This window comes from Melospiza melodia, chromosome 11 (assembly GCF_035770615.1).
Source record: "Melospiza melodia melodia isolate bMelMel2 chromosome 11, bMelMel2.pri, whole genome shotgun sequence".
Taxonomy (NCBI): domain Eukaryota; kingdom Metazoa; phylum Chordata; class Aves; order Passeriformes; family Passerellidae; genus Melospiza; species Melospiza melodia.
The window spans coordinates 25,113,350-25,135,845 of record NC_086204.1 but is presented as its reverse complement, the minus strand read 5'-3'; the positions used below and the strand labels follow the sequence as shown (position 1 = coordinate 25,135,845).

General features: G+C 41.8%; 1 protein-coding gene across 8 annotated transcripts in view; it reads right to left on the bottom strand.

Annotated features, from left to right (window-relative positions):
• Positions 1 to 12,547, bottom strand: part of ELAVL4 (ELAV like RNA binding protein 4) — a 64,907-nt gene extending 52,360 nt beyond the window's left edge. Inside the window, exons 1-2 of one of the 8 annotated variants that reach the window (XM_063166086.1) lie at positions 8,278 to 8,456; positions 2,730 to 2,805 (exon numbers count right to left, since the gene is read on the bottom strand). Coding sequence is in view for 5 of the 8 variants with exons in the window: in XM_063166078.1 (XP_063022148.1) it covers positions 11,883 to 11,999 (117 nt within the window). In the remaining 3 variants the exon portion in view is untranslated. Of the gene's footprint in view, positions 1 to 2,729; positions 2,806 to 7,803; positions 7,843 to 7,882; positions 8,048 to 8,277; positions 8,459 to 9,057; positions 9,289 to 9,854; positions 10,160 to 11,882; positions 12,021 to 12,321 lie in introns of those variants that run through there. The other 7 variants (XM_063166080.1, XM_063166078.1, XM_063166087.1 and 4 more) reach the window with 7 other exon arrangements.
• Between the last annotated feature and the right edge of the window lie 9,949 nt (positions 12,548 to 22,496).

Below are 22,496 nucleotides of genomic sequence, written 5' to 3'. Positions count from 1 at the left end.
GATAAATATCTCAGTAATGCTTAAATTCAAACAATCTCATGCATGAAAGCATCTATGCTAAACTCAAAGACTTATTAGAGATTAGGAATATATTCTTCATCAATAAAGGACAAAATATCAAGGACATATCTGTCACAGGTCAGGCTGACAGATCCTTATTTTTTATCCTAGACAAACTATTAATCTCTGTACTACAGAAGAGAAGCATGCCACAGGCCAAATCAAACACCTTCCTTAATAAATGTAAATGAACAAACATACCCTGAACTGCAAGAAATTAAAAATGTACCAAAACTCCTCTTCAAAAGCTGAGCAGACCTTATGGATAACAAACCAGTGATTCAAATAATTCTGCTCAAGCACCCAATGGGAGCCTGCCAAGCTCAGTCCCTGCTCAGGCTCAGGTGCTTGGGGACGGGGGGGAAACATAGACCACCCCAGCTGTCCTGACTCCAAGCCCCACAAATGACATTTCACTTAGACATCAAAAAGTAACTGGAAACACAACATCCACTATTAGAGATCAGCAGGGGGAAATGTCCTAAGAGCCTAAACACACAGGAACTAATGCTTGAGTATTAAAAAAGCCAAAGGAACCAAGTTACTGTCCTCTATTGGCTGTGCTTTCCTTAAAGCACACAGCGGCCACAGGCAGGCGCTTTAAACCTGGAGCTGGATCCACTTCCATCCATTTCACCTCAGACAGGCTGGTGACAGAAGTCACACTGTCACTATTAAAACGACCACACCAGCCAAGCACCCTGGCCATGGAGGCACTCAGCCCCAGTGTCCTGGTCCAGCCTGGTGCTGAAATGCTGGAGGAGAACGTGGCTCCTCCAGCAGCCGCATCAGCTACGCACGGCTGCAAAGCGCCTTGATCACCTCAGAGAACATCACACAAGTAACATTCACTTGTGCACTTAGCAAAGACTAACGATGGAAATTAAACTCAATTTCTATCTGAGCATTTACATTTGCGAGCACTTCTTTCAGTAGTTGGGTGATGACAAGCACAGACAATAAAAAAAGGAATCTAAAAATACACTACTCTTTTCCCCTGGATTAGTATGTCTACAGTTAAATATAAACTGTGCTCTATAAATTATCAAACACAATGTCAAATTCTGAAGTGCTCTCCGGAATCTCTCACAGAGCACACGAAATACAGAATGATAATTCTGTCCTGGCCCAGTTAGGCTAAAGAACAATATGCTACTGTGCTGGATCAGAGTTAGCTCCTATCAACGGCCACACTAAAAATGGCCACAGCCACCACCGTAGCTGCACACTGAATTTTTCAGGACCCTCCGCGTCAAGCAAAGAGTTTAATTCCCTGAACAGCTGCTCTCACAGGAAGGGAATCGACAGCAACATTGTCACAGTATAGCTCGCACAGGCATATTAGGAAGAATTTCCAGTATTCATGCTTTCTGCTAAAAATCAACTTCCCCCTACTCATCTACTGCCAGTAACTTCATTTGGAACAAAGATATATTAGAACTATTTTTATTTAAGAAGCATTTATTTACATACATTATTACTTCTACGGAGTCGTGACTGTGCCTTGTGCTTTACAGAAATAACATCTTTGCCCACAAGATCTTCTGCACATAGTAAAGGAAAAAGTCACCGACCACCATTAAAAGATTAAGAAGGACCAACAGAAGATTAATACAAGTACTGCAATTAACAGTCACATTTATAAACCCTTCAGGCAGGCAGAAAAGCCAAATACTCCAAATACCTCTGATCCCCAAAGCAGAAAGAGTTAACACTCCATCACAGTGTAGTGACTTAAATACGGGTTATTTCATGCCGTTGAGTCATGAATTTCATGTTATCTAACATTAAACTGCTGCTGACTACGGGTGTCTATTTATCAGCTGAAGGGGACTGAAAAAAGGCCTGGCCTCCTCCCCAGATTAGCACTCAACTCTTTAAAAAGGTTTGTTAGTATTTTGCCCATGTAGTTTTTTATGACCCTCTAATCAGAACTACTAGAACCAGGTTGACTTCCACACACACCAAGCACTTCATAGACATCAAGAGTCTTTCAATTAATCCATGTATTAACCAAAAAAATCCTCATTGTCAAGCCTTCCAATGAACTCCTGTCTAGCAATAATAATTCCCAAACTCACAAACGCCAGTTTTACTGTTAAGAACAGTAGAGAAACAAGGACTTCTAGCAACTGTCCCGATCAGCAGTAGCAGAAATCCCATGTCCTTGCTGGGCAATTAGACATAACATCACAAGAGGAGGCAGTTCTCCTTCAGTTATAAATTCTGAGTAAATTGTTGTCTTTGCTGGTTTTCTAGAATGCAACCATGAGAGATTCTTAAAAGGAAGAAAAGCAAGAAGGACACACGTCCTTCATCCCTCATGTCTCTACAAAGGCTTTTCAACAGCACTCAGCCTGGCAGAAAATACTTGGGAAGTGCTCAGGAAACCACTCAGCCTCTCCAAAGGGGACTGCATGCAACTACAGGCCAACAGGTAGGACCGGGGCACAGTTACCTGCTCCAGCAGCAACCTTTAGGGGCCTCTACATGGGGATCGGGTGGGACCTTCTCTCCGCGCGTCCCTCGGCAAGCGGAACCCGCGGAAGCGGCTTGGGGCTCCGTGCGCGGCTCGGCGAGCGCCGCCAGGTGCGCGGAGCCGAAGGGCCGGCGCTACCGGAGAGGCTCCAGTGGCGCTGCTGCCCTCTGCCAACGCCAGCATCACTTACGTGGGCACGGACGCGTTACGCGAGGAACCTTCTCGAAGCACTGCAAGCCAGAGCCACCTCCCATAGTCACGGGCGTCTGCTTTGAAACAAACACACGTTATCGCGCCACCTTCAGCTCCAAGGGTCCCCAGCGCTCCAAAGCCACCAAATGTCACCGCCCTGACGACGAAAACACGCTGGCGCACGGCTCCAGACTGGGAAGACTACCAGCAGCAGTGTATGGAATTTTATAGCAATTGGAGAAGTTTAAAATTAAAAGAATAAAATAAATGAAAGCTTATTTTCCCCCAGAATTCAAGGACGAATAATTTCCCATCACAACAGCATTGCTGATGCAACTGCGCGTGCCTTAGCAACGAAGGCGTACTACAGCATTTTCTATACATCATGCCTCTAAATATTGTCAACGCCAGGTTGGTATCTTACACTCTGCAACTACATCTCATTTCCAGAGAGGACACACAAAGGTTTAGCTATCCTTTATTTTAAATATTTTCATAATATGCTGTCTTTTCTCCCCATTTAATTGACAACTCCTAACTGGTTCTCAGCATTTCTTGACTTGTACAGATTTTCTTAGCCATTGAGGTGAGAGTCCTCATGAAAGGCACTGTCAAGGGTAGAACAATAGGTAAGATGGGCTCTCCACTTCCTCCCTACTTTTTGGGGCTCTAAATAAGCAATAACGCATCAGGAGCTCCATTAGGGCACACAGATTTTCACTACAGAAAATAAAGCTCAACCTAATATTGCTGAGCTAATTCGTAATGAATTCATGCAAGCAATGTAAATGCTAGAAATAAGACAATGTTAAGCAATTCCAAGAATTAACTGCATTCTTACTATAATCTCATCTGAGAGTATGTAATTTCTAACACTGATGTTCCAATGCTATTGCAAACTCTGAATATTTAAATGAGTAAACAACAAACAAAAGGTCTCATCTTCAGTGCCCCAAGCTATCATCCAAAACTAGTTATAATTAAAGGTGTGAACAACAGAGTAACAAACCTGCAAAGTCAAGGTTCTGAGAAATTAATGGGCATCACACCACTGCACCAGTTCAAATTTATCACTCATTATCTCCCTGACTAGCACAGTGCTGTTTCACATATTAGTGCCTCCTTCTTTCCTGCAAGCCTCTCCTGCCTTTTCTAGATGGCTAATTTTATACAATTACTGCCTCTGACACACTGAGACCTTTTCTCCCCCCTTTCTTCTTCTTGCTGTAAAGCTAGTGACCTACAAAAGCCCCTTGCACCTAAAATATTCCAGTATTTAAAAAAGTAAAGACTGATCATTTCACGGGAAAAGCAAGCAAGGAGTCTCTAAGTATTAGTTTCTCCAACCTCTTCCTTTTACATTATCTCAAATGGTTAAACATACCCCAAGGCTAAGGCGAGGTACAGATACCCTTTACAGATACCCTGTTTTATTAGGATTTAATCTATCAGTCATACTTGTTGAATTGCAACATTGCCCTCCTCTTCAGAAAGTTCTTTAGAAAATTAAAAATGTGTCTTCTTTTAAAGTTGCACCAAGTCCTAGACCGCTGGTAACTAGACATTTACAGAAACAGTTGGGAAGTGTTACCTTACACAAATGTCCTTTCCCTCCTCATGCAAATCCCAGCGTTTTTCCTTTACATCCATTCAATTGGGAAAGGAAGATACACATGCACAACCACACACACAAATACACACGTACCCATCTCTTCCTCCACCCTACACAGAAAGGAAAAGAGCAAGAGAAGGAGAAGAGTGCGAGGGGGAGGGGTGACTTTCCACCACAGATTAGTGAATTTTGCAAAATCTGGCCTATCCCTTAGAGAGGTACCATGCTTCTTAACATCACCTCACTTATAATAAAACTGTTTGTGCCCACTTGTCCCCCAAAACCCCAATGACATTGAAAAAATACTGCATTGCAGTATTTGCCAGTGCATCGGAGTGTATCCAGTTAGCTGTCCCACAGACGAACAAATGTACATTTTGATGTGTCCAGGCATGTAAATGAGGTGTCCAGAGGACACAGATTGCCAAAACAGACAAGTGGATTTGTCAAGATATCTGCATCTCTCTCACCACAATATTCTCTGCCACTGTCCATTTCTTGCCTGGGCTGTTTGCTGAAATTATTTCCAAAGTCCAAGCTCCCAAAGAAGACCCCAAATTCCCCTGCCAGAATATGGGATGCAATCATACCTTATTTCTTCTGAAAAACCTCAGGGTGTAGAGTGGCTCTAGGTTATGTACCAACAGTATGACAATTACTCACAGAAAATAACCTGCATTTAATTAGCACACTCCCAGCATACCAAATAGGAAGGCTGAGGAAAAAAACCCATGCCCTGTAAGTTAGAAGATACTATTTAAAAAAATGAATCCATTAAATATATGTAAGATTAATGCAACTAGATTTTCTTTCAATAGAGTCACAATATTTAATGGGACCAAATAAAGATGATGAAGACTATTTCAAACCCATTCAAATAGGATTTTTAAGTATACCCCTTCCAGCTCATTGTAACCATCCTTTGTCACAACAGCTCGGGCTCACTTTGAGAGAGCTCAAAAAGGTAAAATGAATAAAGAAGAGGAAAGCAAAGGAGGCAACCAAGCCAGTCACCAGTGGAGAGGCATCCCTGTATCTAACATGGGAACTTGATTAGCAGAGTACATGAGGACAGGATTTTAAACTGATGGCTGGTATTCACATTGCATCAGTATCCAATTGTAAGATTGCCTCCTTTCTGACTAGTACACCAAGACAACAATTTAAAAAAAAAGAAAAATGTCATGTCTAAGGACAAGTACATTTTCTGTATCTTTTTGTCTCAACAGAAAGGTTTTACATTTTCATCATTTAGTATTACTAGCAATCTTAATTCTATTTCACTAACTTAACAGCTATTTTTTCTATAGGAAGATTTACAATGCAATCTTTTACATGCAGAAAGAAAATGTCACTATGTACATGCAGGCTGTATTCATTAATATAATCTTAAAACAAAGAAAAGAGGAAGATCAGGGCAGGAACACGTGCACCATAAAACAAGGATTGCATTATTTTTAAATCTTTGTAGAAACACGAAATTGAACAGAAAATGAAAATGTAACTACTAGCTGATGACTCTTAAAACAAACAATGCAGCTGTGTATAATAAAAGGCACCCTTATTTATTGTCATGACTAAGTTAACAGATTTAGAACACAGTATCTCTGTTTTGGACAGAAGAAAAATTATTTTACTCTCACGTACAACTACAATGCATGTCAGAATGCATCTCTGCACATGCACAGACTGTAAAATACGGAATTTTACACACGCACACACCCCCTCAAGATTTTTTCTCCCCCTCTACATTGTAAAGCAGTGCAGTTTTCAGAGGGCCATTCAATCACTTTTTCACAGAAAGGACTGCAGCAGAAGCAATACTTAAAACAAATTAAAAAGGGTATTTAATTTTTTAAATTCTTATTTCAACCAAGCACTACTATCCCCGCTTGAATTCGCATTCAAAGTAACCCTGCACCAGAGAAAGGAATAAAGTAAAAATATCTGCAAATCCGAAGACAGAAAGAAAGGCGTGTTCTATATTCCTGCTTTGCTTCTTATGCCTCCTGATGTGTGATAGATGAACGTTTTCTGGGCAACCACATTTTTATATCTTTTACGCTACTGTCTATCACTTACTAGTCTACTACGCTTTTTTAACACTTCTAGCACCACCAGCTATTTCCCATTATTGTTTGCCACTACAATTAAGAGACCATCACGATTAACAAAATATTCAGCCGTGGTTTAAAAAGTAGAGTTGCCACAAGGAGCCCGACACTGGAAGTGGATATTGCTCCAGCAGATATAGAACAGACTGTGGCTAAAGGTGGGGCCGGAGACGAAGAGAAGAATAATTTCAGTATTTTTGTCAATTCCTCTCAGTGCCTAAACCCTAAAATATGGTGAACTCCCCTGAACCGATTATTCTGCCATATAACCATCTGATTTCGTAAAATTACCAATATCACTTAACACAAAATCACTGCTTAGGGTAAATTCATTCTACCTACTGTTCTCATAGGGACATTTGCTGGAAAATTCTAAGAAATGATTTGCAGAAGCTATCAGCTGTGGGAGTTCACTATTATACCTCTGTCAACTTCATTCAATATAATTTACATTTTTTTTTTATACTGCCTCACAGGATTCCTTGCAATTTTTTGCACGTACAATTTCACAGCAGGGAGGGGGAAGAAAAAAAAAAAGATAACCCTCTTTTGCAAAGGAGAAAGAACAGATGCTTAAAACCAGATTTCTAGAAATCACTGTAAGCCTGAGCCAGAAATGTAATTAACACCTATTTATAAAGAATAATTAAAGTTGTGACTGCCACAAAGAAGAGCAGAGATAATCGAGGTAGCCCCTGCTTCTTTTTTTTTTTTTAGGTTTTTTTTTTACACTGTTTGCAGTATTCCCACATGATTGCCACCTGCTCCCCCACTCAGCTTCCCCTATGCTCGTTTCCCCGGCAACCTTTCATTGGCTTTTCCTCCCAGCTATCGCTTTCAGTTCGGCTGCTCAGTCTAATCTTATTTGTTTTACACCCATCAAAACAAGCAGCTAGACAAAGACAATCCTGTAAGAATGGGAAAAGACCGTCGCTTTGTTTCCCCGGTTATAATAAATATCCGCGGCAAAAGTCTGCAAAACGTTAAATTATGGGGGAAAGGGGGGGTCCCCGCGCCCCCCATGCCGGGGCTGGCAGCAGGGCCGGGCATTGTGCGGGCGGCCCCAGCCCCCACCCGGGTCGCCCCGCTCGGCGCAGCCCCGGTGCCCGCAGTTGTGTGTCTGATCATGCCATTTTGCACAATCTGTAAGGAAAAGCACAAAAGAGGGGACGAGATGAGCACGTCCGGGCTCCTCCGCCAGGAGAATACGGGCTAAAAATAGAAATACTATTTTTCACATAAATGGCTTTGACTTCTCCCGGCATTTAAAAAAGCACAAAACAACACGGCTCTCTTCCCCCAACCCCCCCAACCCCAGCCCCCACCCCGACACAAAAAAAACACACCCTTGCTTCCATCCATCCATCCATCCATCCACCCATCCATCCATCCTCGACAGCACCGGCTCCATGGGAAACGCGATACCTGGATTTTTAGAGGCGATTATGAGGTTTGTATTTAAGGCTGGTGTAATAGGAACGGAGATTAAAAGGCATCATCGGCCGCCCGCTCCGCCAGGCACACGCGGTACCATGACACCGTGACTGTCAGCAGAGACCATCCGCGCTCAACTGAAACGCAACGTTCAATGGAAACGCTGTGGAGTGCCATCGCGGCTGGGCACGGGAAATGGATGTACAGATACATATGCACAGGCAGACATATCCCACCGAAAAAAAAAAAAAAAAAAAAAAGAAAATAAACAAGGCTCTCTAATTTTATTTTATGACTCACGATCCGCCGCCCTGAACAAAAGAAATTCGCGAGGCACACGAGAAACGAGACAAAACCCCACGAGCAGGCTCTCCCCGTTCACTTACCATTTTCAAGCCATTCCACTCCATCTGTGATCACAAAGATGGACCCTTACAGCCCCTCACAGAGTCAAAAGCAAAAAGAGCGTTATGTAAAAGCTGACATTCCTTCTTACAGCGCTGCTGCCCAACGATGCAACAAAATCGACATATACTAGGCACTGCAACACATACAAGCCTCCTCCTCTTTTTATGAGGTCACGACAGGAAACTCTTTGAAATACAATATGCAGCATTTACTGAAGCTCATATAAATCACCCTCTTTTAAAATTACCATACCTATTGCGCAGTCCACCAAAAACAAAATTACCAATCTCGAGGCTTTTTTTTTTTAAACATTCCCCCCCCCCCCAAGGATTTTGCTCTGCATTTGTATCTCCAAAATGTCAATGTGGAAATTAACTCTCCCCCACCCTTAAAAAAAAAAAGCCTCTTCTTCCTTTTGCATTTCAGTTAGCCACATACCAGCCTTGCATTAGAAATGAGCTTTTCTCTTTATTCTGAGAGAAATCGCAATTACCTTAAAATGACAAAGTACATCCTTTATTAAAGGATACGCAGACATTAAATATGAAAGAGAGAGAGCGAGAGAGAGGGGGAAAGAGAAAGGGAGGAGGGGGGGAAAGGGAGAGATCATGTACAAACAGATCAGTAGCAGAAAACTAAATTCATGGGAAAACACAGACTGAGAATGATGCAGATTCGGGGAAAACCTGTATGTTAGCTTCTATATCTACCTCTATATAAACCCGCTACGATCAGATTTTAAAACTACTAATACCTACCATAACCATTCTTAATGGCAAATATTGGGTGTCTTGAAAGGCTTCAACTCTTCTAACGGTTTTGCTAAGGTTTCAGGGAATTATTTTATTATTATTATTCTCTCTCTTTTTGTTTTTTTTTTTTTGAAGAGCCACAAAGCACACTGCTAGACGTTTGTGCAGCGAGAAATTATTATCGATAATAAAAAAATAATAATAGCGGCAGCGACAATAATAATAATAATAATAAATAATAAATAATAATAGCTAAGTATATTATCTCGTTGTCTCAGTGTGGTGCTGCGGCGGGAGGGCGGCGGCGCCGGCGGCGGGCGGAGCGCGGAGCGGCGCGGGGCGGGACGCGCGGAGCGGAGCGCGCGGAGCGGCGCGGGCCCTGCTGCGACTGGCGGCCGCCGTCGCCCCTTTACCGCCATTTATGGGACCATCTGTCAGCGGCGCCGCGCGCTGATTGGCCGAGCGCGCCGCGCGCGCGGGGGGGTGCGGCGGGGGGGGGGGGGAGGGAGGGTGTGTGTGTGGTGCGTGTGGGGGGGGAGGCGTTGCGACATCAGGTGCTATTGAAATTAGCCGCTGCCAGATTGACAATGTTAATGATGCGGTGACCTCTACAACAACAGAGACCAGATTTCTGAACTGCTGCTTGTGTCTAGTAATTAAGGCCCGGTTGAAGAAACAACACGCAGCCCCGTTTTTTTTTTTTAATTTTTTTCTTTTTTTTTTTTTTTTGGTTCCCCCTGTTCCCACCCCTGGGCCCGGCGGTGCCGTACCTCGGCCATGCTCCAGTGCCTACATCTCCTTACCTCCTGCGCGCCCCGCTCCCAGGTCCGGCGTATTTTAACCACCTTATCTTTTTCGACAGTTGCTTTCCGGAGAAATGCATATTTAATGATCTGCCTCTAGGCTTAAAGGCACAACAAAAGCACTTTGACGTGCATTTAAAGCTGCATTTATTTTCAGGTACTATTGATTTTAATAATCAACCCATCTCTCCTTCCTTCCGCCCGGTGAGGTTTTTTAAAATACGTATTTTTAAAGGACTGGATTTGATGTTGCTGCCACTTGACAATGTCTAAGGCACAGCAGACACCTCTTTATCGGGCGCTCCACCCGAACGACAGTAGTATTTCAGAATTATTTTGCCACCTCGCTTCATTATTCTTCAGCTCGACAGGAAATAAAACAACAGCGAACTTCGGGCATTTAAAAGAATTTTCTTTTCCAGCCTTCGAGAAACGTGCTTAACTTAACAATGCACACTCATTAATCCTCCGCTCGCTGCCACTGACAAACTAACAAAACTTCACTTCCAACAGCAATATTTTACCCCCTTCCGACCACGGCAAGTTCTGTAAGAATTCTCACAAGTTAGGAAGCATTCATTTCTTTCTCTTGACTCGAGAGGTATTTTCCTAAAGCATGCTCTGTATTAAATAACCAGGCTTAACACTCTGTAATTACAACAAACCTTGAATTTACATTTATCTCAACTAAAGCAACCGAGTATTACCCTATTGATACACATAGGATCATTTAGTTTTACCATCCACAGATTAATTGCAACAACGAAATACTTAAAAAAAAAATAAATCAGTACCACTGAAAGCGTTTTTAAATGTAAGAACTGAAAACCGAGAAAGCTAGGATGGGCCACATTGTAAGCTCACTTAGCTCTTTCCTAGAGAAAGAAAACCTGACTACAAACCACAAAACCCATTTTCAAAACACATAAATCATTGTTCTACCAATTTCATCTTTTAAAAAGTATAAATATTCCCTCCACACTACTACGCTGGGGACTGACATTCAGTACATTTTAAATTTCTTTAAAGCGTGGATACACTCAAACACACACAGAGACTAAACACACCAATAAAACGTATGAAATGTAGCAAACCTCATAAAATCCAGCTATACACAAACCAAGCAAGGAGAAAAATCACATTTAAAAAACATCATACAATCGATTTGTGGAATGAGCACTGAATTCAATTAAAATATGAACAATGTGAAAGGCTGCAGAGGGTTTCTCTCACCATGCATGTCTCTGAGCACATTTGTAGCTTAGTAAAAACTAACATAGATTAAAGGAGCCTGTAAGATACATTTCCTAACTCAAATTTAAGTGACCCATTAGACTGAACACACAGATATCAAAATGCTACAACAGCTAGTATATTACCACAGATTCCTGTCCAAACATACATCAAATATTAAACTTAGATCTGTAATGCATATTTTTTACTTAAGGTCTCTTCAGGGGTTAATAACACCAGAGAAGGCACCCAGAAATTATTTTTAAGTCTTTTCAACTTCAGCCTACTTTGTTACTATAAATTCGTTGTGCATATCAAGATTCAGCCATTTTTCTGAAACAACAATCACACGCTGCTCCTCTCAAAAATTAGCTAATCTTATCCATGTATAAATCCAGGTACTCTGCACACTGACCGCTCTCCCAAAAAGCACCCCACACACGCAGCCTTCCCGAGAAACACTAAAACAAATGCTCAAGCATCCTCAGAGGCCTCTCTCTGGAAAGACAAAGGCAGAACCCTATTGTTGAAAAAGTCAACCTTATTCTCGTGTTTCCAATAGTACCATTTATCTTTCAGGGAAAGGGACTGACCACCGCATCACGGTGGTGACATTTGTAAAGCATCAGATTCTCTAAACAGCCTCTCCAGCATCAGCCAGCAAGCCCCTGAGCAAAGCATATTTTTAGTGCAATCTTCCATCCCCACAAAAAGAAACTTGTCTTAAACAGCTAATCCAATATCAAAATGAAATCACAGGGTTGTTTCCCAGCCCCCCCCCCTCCCTCTCCTTACCATAAATGAGCAGTTTCTTGACTCATTAATGACAGTTTCCCTTAAAAGAAGTGATCTCATATCACTGAGCCCCTCTCCACCACGCATACATCCCAAAGGTTGCGGGTATCTTAGCATCAGTAGCCGCTAGCAAGCTCTCTCATACAGAGCCCAGATGGACTATACCAGAAGCCAATTCAGCGTTAATAACTACCTACTCTGTGCAGTTTAGAAGCCTTACGTGGCATAATGTCCTAGGCAACAGCAGCCGATTGAAACCGCAAATAAAAGACAACCCAATTCTCCAAAAGCATCAAAAGGAAAAAAATAATAAACTGAAGAATGATTTTTTAAAAAAAATAAAAATCTCTTACTTGCATAAGATTAAACTGAATCCTTCACCAACATATGAAAAAGGAGAAAAAACAGATGCTGCCCAGAAAAAGTGACAAAATATTACCTCATTATTTAACAAAGCAGCATTAAGCGTCCTGCTGATTTCAAACATCTTGCCACAGATTTTGGTTAAGAGAAACAGAAAGAATCCTTTGCAAGCCCTCTGTCTGCAAAGGGTTCTTCAATTTTCTTGCGCACAACAGAATAGTCAATATGTTATTTCCCTAGAGTTCGCACATTAAAACATCTAGTCAGTGAGCTGAATTTTCCCCTTATCACACTGTAGACTCCTGTTATATGTACTGCTCTCTTTGCAAGATTAGCCTGCCCCAAACATGGCTGTTGTTTAAACTATTCTTTAAAGTAACAGTTCACTCCATAACCACCAGGTGGGCAGTGTACACAGATCCAAGTAACCATCTTAAAGATTTTTCTTGGAATAGCTGCTGGTTGTGATATACAACGTAAATCCCCCCTACACTTATCAAGCAGGAGGAAAAAAAATTGTCACTGCTTTATGCCCTTTCCTCCCCAGCAGCAAGCCCATGAACAAAACCCTAAAATCACTTAGCTTTTAACACAGATTTTTTTTTTAAAGGGACCTTAAAATTTATGCAGGAGCTTTTCATTCAGCAGAAGTGGTAAAATCCAATCAGTTTTGAGAACAAAGTATAATTAAAAGGGAAAGCACAGCCAACTAACTGGTTTGTAACTACAGAAGAACAAAAATCAGCATTACGTTCACAATAGGGTTCTTTCATGGGAAGACAAAATTCAGCAGGTAAATAATTCTGCTAGAAAATATGAACTACACCTTCAAGCAAATTGAAGAAACTTGATAAGATACTGCTATGACTTACTGTGGCTTAAATTCATTTACTAAACCACCATTGCACGCATCAGAGCACAAGACTGAAATACGTGGAAATGATCCAGTGTTCAATAGCACCTAAGACTCCCAAGGTATCAAACTGTCCCTATTCCATCATGTCTGCAAGCTATTTAAGTATTTTTTCTCCACTTTATTTAAGGTCAAATACCTCAAGAAATACTTCCATTACTATAAAAAATACCAATTCACTCAACGCTCTACAGCAACACCCAGAGGCATGAATGAGATTGGGATCTTTGTGTTAGGTGCTGTACAAATACATTTGAAAAGTCATTTCATACCGAAGGATTTACAAACAACATTTACAAGACTGAAAGCACAAAGCAGAGGTGTGAGAAAGAACAATAAAAGAGCACCACAAAATGTCTTTACCAGCTGGGAAGAACTGCTGGAGGAACCAGGGCATCTCTGGCAACCACCTGTGCTAAGGCAGAACCCAAAAGCTTATTTGCTGAGGTGAAAGAATAAATGCATTAGATGGACAAGGGCTTCTTTAGATTTACCACCTACAAAGCACCATCACCTATTTCCTGTCATTTATAGCAATCCATGCTGAGTAAGTATATGCAGAGTAGTGATTTTCTTTGCTGGCCTTTAACTAATATTAAAGTGATGCAGTAATGACTTAACCTTCTTGAATATGTATTGAGTTTCAAGTCATCCCTTTTTATATGAGAAAGGTTATTTGCATCGATTTCTGTTTGCATGAAATAAGCTTATTTTCTCATTCACCATATGCCTTGAACACTAATTAAAAGTGTCACTTTCTTCTAATGTAAAAACGTAATCACTTAGTAAATAAGTATTCTTGGCTTTTTGGTCTTTGTGATAATCTATTTAAGGACTTTTTATTTCCAGGTAACTTCAGTGCTTTGATTACCACACACACCACTCATGAAAAGAGAGGTGTTTTACAAATGCACATTTTTGTTGGATTTTTTTTTTTTTTTTTATTAAAAAGAAAAAAAAATATCTAGAATTTCATCTTTAAGGACCCATACTCCTATTACCCCGAGGCAAATCCATCCAATCAATATGAAACCATTCACATGCCACCATCTGCCAAGCTGTAGAGCAATGTGGCTGGAACAGACCTCTTATAAAGCAGCAGTGGTCTCATTTTCAGTCTATTAGGGAAGCACCAGAGCTCTCATGTGCAAGGACACAACACTCCAAGTCAGACCTCCTCACACCACTGTCTCCCTGCACTGCTGCACAACTCCTGTAATTTTTGCTGTTTGAGTTTTCACACTAATCATCAAAGCAAGAGGGAGGAGAAAATGATCAGTAACAGTCCTATTCCACTGCAGCACAAAATAAAGAACTCAATTTAATTCTATCCTAATATGATTATAGCAAACCATTTAAATGCTGCTGCCTGTGAACTACAACCTGGCATTTTCCATCACCTCATTTTCTACTCTTCTGGAGATCTAAGCATTTATCTCTGGAACAGTTTTACTCTTTTTCAAGACATTCCTCTCATAAAATTAACATTTAATTCTTATCAAAGAGTTATTTTGTTGTTTGACAGATGGGAGGGTGCAGGTGGATGAGGAACCAAGGAGAGGCATGTGTGAGCAAGAGATGGATCTCGTGTACAAAATGATTTAATAAAGATAACGGGCAGGGAAAGGACATTACACAATGCAAGCACCAGGGTTTGTCCTATGCAGTAATTCAAGAACCTCTGTGGAAACAGCCTCCAGTTCAAGATACCACATCAACACTGTCTTCAGCAACACTGAGCTCACACAGTGTTTTCATCAGAAGACCTCATAATAATTTAAAATATCCTCCCTCACCTATAACCCCATGCAAATGCATTGCATGACTAACTAAAAAAGTGCACTAGGAAAAAACAGGAACATGAAGGTGAGCAAAACTCTTATAAATATACACAGAGAGAAGAAATTAACTAATTTAAAACCCTCTGAAATTACAAGAAACTGAAAAGCTAAACATATAATTCATGTGATACTGACAAACTCAGATGAGAAAGCCAGAGCTGAATTGTTCATGGCATCTAACCCAAAGCCAGATTTCAGCAAAGAGAACAGGAAAGAAAAAAAGAAACCAGCCCAATTAAGCTGACTGCTCTTTGCTGTACTTGTGTGCAGGAGGTGGCAGGGACTGAGGGGTAGAGGGAAAAACAATGGCTAAACAGGTTATTTACTCACACAACAAGGGGGCTTTTTTCACTGTTACTTGAACATCTTACAGTTAAGTGTATATGTACATAATTTGTTTATCTACTGAGTAATTTAAAAAGGAACCAGCAAAATAAAACACCTTACCAACTGCCCTGTGGAAATCAGGCAGGAGTGGGTGATTGAGACTAACCTTGCATGACATTGAAAATGTTTTTTAGGCTCTTAAAGGTTAGTGAATTAATGTATTTCATGAAACAGAGTTAAATTTTTAAGGTTTCACTGCAAAATATGTAAGTCATGATAACTGAACACCAGCCATATAAAAAAACCCCAACAAAACCACAACACAATTTCTGAGAAAACAGTAGTTGAAAAGGATGACTGATGTGGCCCTGAGCTTTTATTAGCTTTTATTTAATGATCCACTCAGAAACACAGGAACCTGTCCCTGCCTCCTACCCTGCCCCTGCTGTGGAACCCACTGACAACTGTACAAGCTCTGCTGCCGATGCAATGTTCTGTGTGGTGCAATGAAATTCCTCCTGACGCCGAGGAGATGAAATATAACACACAGCTACCTGGAGAAACTATCACCATTTGGATCTGAACCCAGAAAAGAGAGAAAGGAAAAAAAAAAAGCCAGCCCAGAAGAAGAATCAAGAGTAGTCAGAGCTCTAGCTCCTTAAAGAGCTAGACACTAGATATAAAACAAGACAGAAAGCCTTCTTAAATACTTACAACCCTAAATGAGGAATTTAGATGCACAAAGCTTAGGCAAGTAGTCACAGTTCCCACAGAAATCACACTTCAGCTGCTTTTGCACAAATATGCTATTTAATGTTGCTTGCCCACTTTCTTTTTCATGCCTTATGAGATGTGTAATTTGGATGCTGCATAGCTGCTCTAAGTATCACATGCCAATTTTCCAAAGATGTGCGTATTTGCAAACCCCACTGTGGATACTTATGTTTGAGCGCCAGGAGACTGGAACAAAACTCTCCAGGGCACAGCAGAGCACAGAGGTAACAAAATGAATAGATGTAAATAGCACTGATGGTGAGAGAAGCCTTAGCAGTGATAGGAACCGCATCCTCAGTGCCACAGCTGGAAGCTGGGCAGCCACACAGATTCAGGCACGCGTGTGTGCCAGGGAATAACCTCAGCAGAGGATCCCTGTCCCTGTCAGGGCACAGGCCAGCCAGGGAAGGGGGCCAGCAGCTCTGCTGCAGTGCAAGAAGGGTTTGGAGAAGATGATTCAGCACCTTCCCAGCAAGTCTGGAGGCCAGCAATGCCCTTGGCCCCACACTCCTGTCCCAGCTCTGAACTGCTGCTCTGCAACACAGAGCATCCACTCCGTCCCACCATGTCCTGCCCGGCCAATTTTCAACACATTTTAAAGAACCCACTGTCAGCACCGCAAGACCGAAAGGCAAAAGGCAGCATACACTGCAGGTAAACATGTTAACACAGCAGTAAGAATTACTGGCACCTTTCTCCCCCTTCCAGTTCTTTTACTTTTGGCTCATGAATAGAGATTTTAATGCCTTCAGCCCCCTGATTTTGTTTTCCTCCTTTTAAATTCAGAGATACTAAAAGTTGCATGCGACAGACATCCTAAATCCTACAGCTTGCTTTCCTATCACTACAAGCAGAACTCAATCCTACCTACAGGGAGAGTTAAAACATTTCTACATTGCTGTCAATTTTGTATAATACAGTTAGCAAAGTTTCAGCTGAGCACAAATGAAGATGTTTTCAAAGATTTATGACTGCATTTTTAAAATGTATTTACTTGTAAATAATGAAAGGACCTCGACACTGAAGAACTCCAGACTTACCAGGGAGATTTACATGAGTTCAGCCATTTTTAATGTGCCTATGTATAAGCACAAAAACCCTCATAAAAAATGTGAACAGGGTCTTGCAACCAGCATTGCCTAATTTTAGAACAGTTGATGGATTTGCTTTAAGCCCATCTGTAATACAGTGTGCTATACACCTTGCACTCAGGCCAAACAATATCAATAACAGGAACAAAGATAAAAACCTGAAAGGGGATTAATGTGCCGATGTTTCCAAGCTTTGAGACAGTGATCAGAAAGAGATCTGGGGATGAGTGTGAGGTGGCTGGATCAGAACAGAGGTACAGGAGGAATCAAAGGAGACCTGTGAGCAGCATGCAGAAGGGTTATGCCTCCTGCAACTTGCAATTACACAGGAAGGATGCAGAAGCAGGGAAGATACAAAAGCGAATGAAGACAACAAAAAGCATCAAGACCTATTAATTGTCCAAATTACTTCTCGTTAGAGCAGCTGGCACTTTACACAGAGTATTTTAGTAGCAGCAGGCAGAAGGTAAATAAGTATTACAATTTCATACATTAAAAAAAAACAATCCTCAGTAATTTCTGAGTAAACCCTTTCATGTAACCTATCCCAAAACCAAGGATGCTGGAAAGGAGAAAAACTTTAAAATGCCTTTACTAAGCTTACACCTGTATATACAAGTTCCAGGACTTCCAAGAAGCTTCCTGTGTACATCTGTTTTATTTCTACCCCTTAAGAAATAAAGCTTAGGTAAGCTGCCTAAATAAGGTACCCAAATCTCAGGGATAAACAGCTCCCTCATGAATATGGCTAACACAAGTCTTCAGTGTATAATTTAGATTACAGAAATGACAATTTTTTAATAAGGAAAACAAAGTAAAATACAGAGAAGGTAATGGGTATGAAACCCAGAACTGATGCAGTATTTAAGAGAAGAGCAATGCCAACACTCAACTTTCCATACTGACAAAATCAGGGAGAGGCTAAAGAAAGACAACTGAAAGAACTCATCTGCAGCTCCTCTTTTTGCCCTCTAGAGTTCCTGGAGCTCATCTCATGGGATCAGGATGACTCGAGCTTTCCTACCCAGGTCTCAGATTTTCATGCAGACCTATGGTTTTCTTTAAACTTGTCTTTGCAAAGTACAACATACCTCAGCAGATGATTTTTAGCTTCCTTTAAAGTAGGGCAGATGAAAAATGTCTATTTTTAATACGGTCCTTTTAAAAAAATTAAAAATATGCTAGTAGGTATAAAAGTTGCTCTGGTGCCTAACCTTCCTAATAAATAACTTTATGTTCCAGTTACCTAGCAATAGAAATTTGCTAGGGCTTCAAGGGATTTGTGCAGCCCAGCTGGAAAAGCTGGCAGGTTGGCACCCAAGAGTGAGTTTACTTCTGTGCTGAACTGTCTCTTCCACAGCCACACTGATTTGTTTTCCATTGCACAGGCAGGCAGAAGATGAGGCAGCAGCCAGGCTGCTCGTGGTTTCTCCAGTCCATGGAGAAAAGCTGCATGTGAGAGGATGGGCTTCACCAGTCCTAGAAGCCAGTGTGGATGAATTCACCTCACCTGAGGTTTCCCATCTGCTGGGCAGTTACTCTAATTCACCTCACCTGAGGTTTCCCATCTGCTGGGCAGTGACTCTCCCCAGCCCTTTGTACAGGAGGCTCTAGGCAATGGGCACTTCCACGGCACAGCACATCTGTCCTGCTCTACAGATTCCTGAGAGGAAGGTAAACCAAGCTCTTCTTCACTGGCTCCACACCAAGGAGGTCTCCAGTGATCCCCAGGGGAGCCTTGCTCCAAAGCCCACCTTTGGTCAGCCCAGTCCCACCATGGGCTTACCAGGTGACCAAAGCAGGTGGTCTCCAGCTGACCCTCACCTAAATGAGCTTTGGCCACACTAGGGTCTCTTAACTCCACAGTGCAATCCTTGATTTAACTCAGCACAGCTGTTCATAAGGACAAATAAGTACTTCAGGGAGTGGCAATTCAAGCAAGGCAAGTTTGACACAGACTCACACCAAGGCCAACACTCAGTGCACCCATAAGAGCTACACAAAGCAAATCCTGCAAGACTACATTGCTCTGTACACAGAAAAAGCCTAACATCTTTGGAAGCATGTAAACAACTCATCAAAAGGAAAAAAAAAAAACCAGCAAAGTTTATTTCATGAACTGTAGGCTAGATAATCTCGCTTTCATAACAAAAGCTTTGATTCTGGACCTCCAAACAGCAAAGCCTTCAGAAAAAAAAAAGGGTTCTAGTACATCCAATTTATGGCTGTTGGGAAAAGCAACAATCACATCAAAACAGCTGCTCTGAAAACCCATCCAGCTACAGGCCATCACCCTGCAGTTTAAGAATATTTCACTCCATTGCCTGAACACATTTATATTCTTCCAGGCAGTTTTCCTGATGTTTTATAAGGATTCCCCAATGCAACAACAAACAATCTTTCTTTTAATAGTATCACTGGATGCATTGTAACCTGCACCTAGGGACACCCTGCTCTGCTCAGATAAAACTTAATTGTTCTTCTGACATCGTACAATGAAGGAACTTTAAACTCACATAATAAACAAAACAGTCCTCTATTTTTAACATTTTTCATAGTCCCATGCCTAAGAAAATTCACTTAAAGTGTTCCAAGCAAGCATAGATAACCAACATAGAACTAGTGTACAAAAAATATGTTTACTTTTTTTTAAAGGTGTTAAAGGACAAGATTTTATTCTGCCGTGGTAGAGGGTCCTACTTCTGTGGGTAAAGGAAAGCCAGACATCAGTGATGTCTGTGGAACATTTGACAAGGAATTTCAACTGCTGGCAACAAATTGCAAAATCTCTCCAGCATATTGGTGCTGTGTCTTTCTCCAGACTACTTCCATAATTTTGTGCTTTCTGCCAAAGTAACAAAGCAGTATAGGTGCACACCATCAAATTCTGTGGTTTGGTAGTAGAAATTTCAGCTCATGACCTTTGAGGTTAATGGTGCTATTTAAATTTAAGACACAATGAAGCTATTAACCAATTACTCCCACTGACCTCACTGTTAACTGGAAGACTGTCAACACAGAAAATGAGGCCAATTATTTAGGAGCAATCATCTGTTCAGGAAGCCACCCTCTTCAGCTGGCTGGGAGACTACCCCAGGCTGGAGGATGGTGACATGGCTCCATCCATTCCTGCTCTTGTCACTTCTCAGCTGCCACATGGGCACAAACACTTGGGATGCTCAGGAAACTCCTACTAGCACACAACATTCCTCAGCAACCTGGATGGCTTGACACACACAAAGGTTTTCTTTTCCCTTTCCACTGGCATCAGTCAGGTCTTGGGATGTTCAAGACTCCCCCATACACAGAGCCTGTGCCCTCTGCACCAGGTATGAGCACTGCCATGACAAGGACTGCAGCTCTGCACATGCTGCTGACAGATGCAGAATTCCCTCCAGTAATGAACTCCCTGAATTTCATCACTTGCTGTTCCATGTGGAAAGCAGAGCCAACCTCTCCTTCTGTATCATTAGGATCATAACAGTAATTTATTAAAAAAAATCTGTTAAAACTAGATGCTATTGCACATTTCATAAGCTTTTAAGTAATGAATGAAGGAAAAAAACATCTCACAGATACAGTCACATCAACTATGCAAACCAAAATAAGACCAGATACTAAAAATGAATGTTGGGAAAAAAAACATCATGTAAGTGTATACAGTAAAATCTTGCTCCAAATGCTTCCACAAGACCCAGATAGAAATAATTTTAAAAACACTGCAATCAAGCTTAATGGAGGCTTCACTTGATTCATCTATTTAAGAATCCAGAAAAAAAAACCCCTCACAACTTCTTCACAAGAAACTGCTTGTGACATTAAGATGAACAGGCCAGATGTTCCAGTGTACCAAATTTGCTCCTCAGCATTTTCCTATCCTGCCCACCAACTCAGCCTCACCATTTTGTGAAAGGGCAACTGCTGAGCATCAGAGCTGACAGGTTAACAGGACAGAGGAAAAGGACAAGCACACCAGCCAATGACATTCCCATACTGCAAGAAGATCCCAAATGTGTTGTTCAACACTACAAAAAGCAACATAACCTGGCAAAATGCCAAACAGGTTTCCAGTAGAGTGAGCTGCAGAGTGCAACATGAGATTGTGGGAGTCAGGCAAGGAAGAAGAGCTGGGAGCACGGCACTGCCATGTACTCCCAGGGCCGAGTGCCCTGATGGGTCCCACCTGCAGCCTCCACCACCACCCAAATCCAGGTGCTCCATTTAAGCTCAGGGCTGGGGCACAGAGGGCAAAATCCTGAGTTGTCAGTTTCTAAGTAGACCATTTTACCTTTGGGAAAGTGGATGGAAAAACACACAATAGACAGCATCTCTCAGGTTGGGATTTTCACCAGTCAGACATTTGCAGGGTAAGACTAGTAAGATGCACAGAGAGGCACACAAGAAGTGAGTGTCTGTGCCACACAGAGCATCCCAGTACTACAGATGATTGAACTCCGTGGTTCCATGAAGTGTAGTTAGTTCTGGGTGTTAATAACCCTGATTCAGAGCTGCTCAGCAATGCACTCTCATTAGCCAGACCATCTGTGTAAGGGAACAACCTACGCTGTCACAGCACACGGAGCCTGGGGCTGACCTTAATATCTTCCCCCACATACCAGCAGAGGACACGTGGAGAGAGAGAAATCTGGCATCAGTTTGTCTTTACTGCTGCCAGAGGAAGATATCTGGGCTGGAGAGGAAGTTTCTCACCTCTCCAGTCACTCTGCCAGCTGTGGCAAATGCAAACTGGCAACTGCTCTTCCTGCTAAGCTCCCACTGGAGAAATGGGAAATTTGGCTGTCCTGTTGTGACAGGGTAAGCCCAGTTCAGATATCACAGGACTCTGACTTACTGGGAAAGAGAAGCTTTGCAGATCATGTGAAACAGTGAAACCTCCTGACATTATTCAGTCAGTGTAAATTATCTGGTGGACTGAAAAACGCCCAGCATGACACGGAATTACATTCCAAATATCAAGTATTTGTTGCTTCTTGCTCCTTTCCTCTGTATCACATATCTGCTAAGACAAGCTGCCTGGTGGACATTCCTGGAGGTTCTTCCTACCTGCACAAGTCTGAAATCCTTGAGCTCCTACAGGAGCAACCTACACAGAAAATTGATGCAGCTCAGAAGGAGTACAGGACAGTAAAGATACATCCCATCCCTGAGTGAAACATGCAGCAACCATCTTTAAGCATGCTGAAGTTTAGTCCTCTCTTTCTAGGCACATCATTCTTCCAGAAACTGCCTTTCTGGCCAATAAATATCATGCTTCCACCTCAGAACAGAAAAAAGGCAAAACAAA